The following is a 4,897-nucleotide window of genomic DNA, read 5'->3' on the forward strand; positions in this document are numbered from 1 at the left end:
TGTGTGTGTGTGTGTGTGTGTGTAATCAGACGATGTGACACCCACACACTCCACATGGTCACACCGCTCACACAGTTTCTTTCCTTGGAATGATGAATGACTTGTGTTACTCTGTGATCAGTTTCCCTGTCCAGGAAGCTGCAGACATTTCTCTCAGTTCTGGCATTGTCTGAGAGGAAATGTAGAATGCATAGGCCAGGATAAAGGTGAAAATTTGCATCCTATAAAAAATAACTATAAAAATGAAAGATACCATGTTAGAGTTAAGGCTGACATGCTAAGTTCTAACAATTGTAATGCACCTCAGCCCACAGGCTTAATTCTGGCAAACATTTTCATTAGGTAGGGAACTCTGGCACAATCAGGGCTTATCTGGAGCTTAAAAATAGCAACACACTTGCATTTTAACATTCAAATACTATGGGTTATAATGTACTTCTATAATATGTCTTTATATTATAGAATAATATACATCCAGAGGGTGTTTTAGTCTTAATTTTGTTCTTTAAATGTACATAAAAAATAAAGCAAATATGTCAGGAAAGGAACTTATACACACAAGTAGAAATCGTTCAATGTACAAGCACTCAAAAATGCATTTATGAAATAACAAAGCCCCCACGTACACTGTCATACACAGGAGTGGTGTCAAGCCCCTTTCCTGTGTCCCAGAAAAGAACTCGCTACCCTGAGGTTTAATTCAGTAGGTCAGAAAAAGCATCTTTTCACACATTTACTAAATTAGAAGTTTATTGTTCAGTGCCTGTGCTTTCCTCGGGCTCTTCCAGGGAATCCGCAGTCATTGACCGGCCCCCAGCTCCAAGACTGCATCGCCGCAATGACAGCTCCACGGCAGAAATCTGACGTAATTCTCTGCGGCACAGTTTGACAGGCTTGACCCCCTGAAGCGGTCCTATACTTCTCACAGGCTGGAACTGGTGTGGTGGTGGACTCTGAGAGTGTGTGAAGGGACGGGTCTCTGTTTTATCGGCAATGCTCTGCAGTTGGCCACTGGAGGGCGCTAACGAGCCACGGACTGGAAGTGAGTCTGGGCCATCGTCTGGAATCTGCTGGGTCAGCGGTTGGGTTTTTAAGCTGCTTGAAGAATTGTCTACTTCTCTTTCTCTTCCATTCAACTTTATATTTTCACTTCTAGATGCCCATTTTAGTTCTTCAGAAAGCACAGCAGTCTCTTCTGGATTCAGAACTCCATCTCCAGCATCATGATCTACAGAGAACCCAACACAAGACAAAATAAGCAAACACCGTCTTCTGAAATTCAGGTATGTTTGCCACAGCCCCTACAAACTACCTCTTCTCACTAAAGATGTGGTATGTGCAAACTCCTGCTTAATGATTGCCTCAGACAGACAGACGTGTGCCTTAGGGGCAGTCTTGATTCTCTTGTATACATCTTGCAATGTGAATATCAGATTTTTTTTAAACCCATTAAAGTTGAAAAATCATCTAGTAATTTTGGTACTCTCTATAAACCTATGAGCACTTTGTGTATCTCTGAAATCTTTTAAAAGAAATATTACTTTTTAAGTCTAATGTCATTCACTATTTACTTGATGCATGGGTGTGTGCCTGCATGTCCTGTCTGTGTACCTAATGTGTATGCACGATGCCTGGAGAGCAAAGGTGTTCTATCCTTTGGGATGAGAGTTATGGATGATTGGAGCTGTCATGTGGGTGCTGAGAACCAAGTCTAGGCTCTGCTTTTAACTGCTAAGCCAGCTCTCTAGTCTGAAGAGTTATTTATTTTTATGTATCTTACCTGCATTTATGTATGGGTATCGTGTGTGAGGGGTGCCTGAGGGGCGAGGAGAGGGTGTCACATTCCCTCCAGCTGGACATACAGGCAGTTATGAAGCACCTGTCATGGGTCTGAACTTGGGTTCTCGGCAGGAGCAGTATGAGCCCCTAACCACTGAGTTGCCTCTCTTTTATTTGTCCTCTACTGGGCTTGTAACTGGCTAATTCCAAGTCTTGGCTGAGTAAAGGCAGCTCTGGGCCACACCAGCTCTGTCCTCCCTCCAGCAGGCATCATCATCATCACCACACACACACACACACACACACACACACACACACACGTATGAAAGTCTTGGCTCTCCCCCCACCCACGACCACTGCTAGTGTGACAGCAATATTCTGTTGACCCTCTGTATTCTGTGTCATGTGCCACAACTTTCATGCTCAGAGTGGCAGCCACAGCACAGCCTTCAGTGAGACAGCCCCGGCAGGGAGTGGTGAGAGTGCATGAAGCCCCAACCTCAGAGGCCTTCCACGATGACAGATCTAGTATCAGACCCTTGCTTAAGGGAAACCCATCTGAGTTAGCAGTGATAGACTAACTGCCAACTTTAGCATGAGCCGTCAAGTGCTCAGAACACTTTCAGCCCCGTGAAGACAGAATCTAAGCTGATGCTTGGCTTTAAAGTGACCTACACCACTGAAGGAGAGAAATGACCGCTGCATGTTGTGCCCCCTGACCCCTACCCCTACATAAATGCACACACAATAAATACCAACAGAGAGTCTAGTGGGCTTCCCCAAGCCTTGGCTGCGAGTCTGTCTGACATGTAGCTGCTCACAGGAAGAGGCCTGGCTGCCTTCCCCAGGCCCCAAAATGGCAGCCCAGAGGCTAAGCTAAGCTTCCCAGTGACTAGCATAGACAGCGAATGTTAGCAGCCACTGCCTATGGGCAACTTTGTATCTGTCCTAATTCCAGGTGAAGATCTGTACCCTTGGCTAGCTCATATTTTCTGGTTTGGAGGGGTTTCAATAAATTCATCTTTGTTTCCCCAGTACCAGGGATTAAATGCAGTTGCTTTACGTCCTGGATTATAAATTAGAATATGCTTGTCTATATGTTAATTTTTTCTAGTTATAAAAAATTTTAAAAGATTTATGGTCTGCCTGTACATATGCCTGTAGGCCAGAAGAGGGTACCAGATCTCACTACAGATGGTTGTAATCCACCATGTGGTTGCTGGGAATTGAACTCAGGACCTCTGGAAGAGCAGTCAGTGCTCTTAACCTCTGAGCCATCTCTCCAGCCCCTTAAAAATTATTTTGTTTTTCTTGTTTTATTTTTATGTGTATGGATGATTTTGCTTGCATGTATGTCTGTGTACTGCATATGCACCTTATGCTGGTGGAAGCCAGAAGGTATCAGATTCTCTGGAATCAGAGTGACAGACAGTTGTTAGCTACCATGTGGTTGCTGGGAATCAAACTCCTGTCCTCTGAAAGAACAGCTAGTGTTCTTAACCACTGAGCCATCTCTCCAGCCCTAGAAATTATTTTTATTTTTATTTATTTTTTGTTTCTTCTTATTCTTTTTTTGAGAAATTATTTAAAAAAACAGCTAGAAATAAGTATTTCTTTTATATAACTTTCTAACTTTCAAATTTTGGGTCAATTTATTTTAGAAATATTGATTGTTGCCCTATTTTGAGGTCGTATAAAAATATAACAATATATTACCTTCCAGGAATTTCTGAGTTTTGCAGAGTACTTTGTCATGGTAATCATTCCACTTATTAAGGGGTTAATTTTACACATGCACATTTAATTATTATTGAATTTGATCAAGTGTTTTAAATTCTGGAAGTCATGCCTGATTTTAGAAATACATGCTTTTACTTTCATTTGTATTATTCTTCTTTATACAGTTTTTAAAAATCTTGTTGAATAAAGATTTATTTATGTATTATGTGTATGTATGTGTGTCTCTGTGAGGCCAATGTGTAAGACCCTCTGGAGTGAGTTACAGGTGGCTGTGAGCACCATGTGGGCCCCAGTGCTCCTTACTGAGGCATCTCCTGCATAAAATTGCTTTTGTAATAAGAAGGCTTAATTCCTATAATATAGAAAAATGACAGCCAGGACCTTAAAGGTTAAGAGTCAGAGACAAGCCAGGCATGGTGGCGCATGCCTTTAATCCCAGTACTCGTGAGGCAGAGGCAGGTGGATTTCTGAGTTCCAGGCCAGCCTGGTCTACAAAGTGAGTTCTAGGACAGCCAGGGCTACACAAAGAAACTCTGTCTCAAAAAAACAAAACAAAACAAAACAAAAAAGAGTCAAAGACAGCAAAAGCCACTGGCACATAGTAGACCATTTTCTACAGTTTTATGATTATTTTAATGTAGCTTATGTATTTAAAATTTACATATATTTAATATTTGAGAGTCAAGTCTACTCCTTAACTGTTGGTAAGAGAAGGTTAACAAGTCTGTCACTAGAGCCATGCTAAGCACTTGAGGTGAATGGGCCCTGCACGGCTATGGATTATATTGATAACTCAGGCAGATTCACAGTCCAAGCTGAGGAAACTCAACAGCACGGAGCTGCCGGCCTGAGGGAGCTGCCGGCCTGGGGGAGCTGCCGGCATGGGTAAGGGGCAGTGCCCAGCTCCTAGGAAAGAGGGAGAGGTTCAAGGCCTGGCATGTTCTACCCCAAGATAGTATTTGAAACAACCTTTATTTGGTTTTAGTATATTCTTTGAAACAATACTTTAGCCATATTGTATTTTCATTTTCAAATTTGATCTTAATATTTTCTATAGTAAGTAAAGTTTTTCCCAGGGAAAACAAAATGATCACGTGGAGGTGCACACCTTTAGTCCCAGCACTCGGGAGACAGAGGCAGGCTCTGAGTTCAAGGCCAGCCTGGTCTACAGAGCAGGTTCTAGGACAGCCAGGGCTACAGAGAGGAACCCTGTCTCAGAAAAGAGACACAGAGACCCACGAGCATTCTCCTCCCACCCCCATGGTCACTTTCCCAGCAGTCCAGGGGCTCTGTCTCACATGAACTCTGTCCACCTCACCCTCACTTTCCCAGCAGTCCGTGGGCTCTGTCTCACATGAACACTGTCTGTCCACCTCAC

The 4,897-nt window shown here is 43.0% G+C and overlaps 1 protein-coding gene across 1 annotated transcript in view; it reads right to left on the reverse strand.

Moving 5' to 3' along the window:
• Positions 1 to 488: 488 nt before the first annotated feature.
• Positions 489 to 4,897, reverse strand: part of Kif27 (kinesin family member 27) — a 71,445-nt gene continuing 67,036 nt past the window's right edge. Inside the window, exon 16 of the mRNA XM_021215381.2 lies at positions 489 to 1,228. Within this exon, the coding sequence (XP_021071040.1) occupies positions 750 to 1,228 (479 nt within the window). The 3' untranslated portion in view covers positions 489 to 749. The remainder of the gene's footprint in view (positions 1,229 to 4,897) is intronic.

Source organism: Mus pahari, chromosome 16, assembly GCF_900095145.1.
Source record: "Mus pahari chromosome 16, PAHARI_EIJ_v1.1, whole genome shotgun sequence".
NCBI classification, from domain to species: Eukaryota; Metazoa; Chordata; class Mammalia; order Rodentia; family Muridae; genus Mus; species Mus pahari.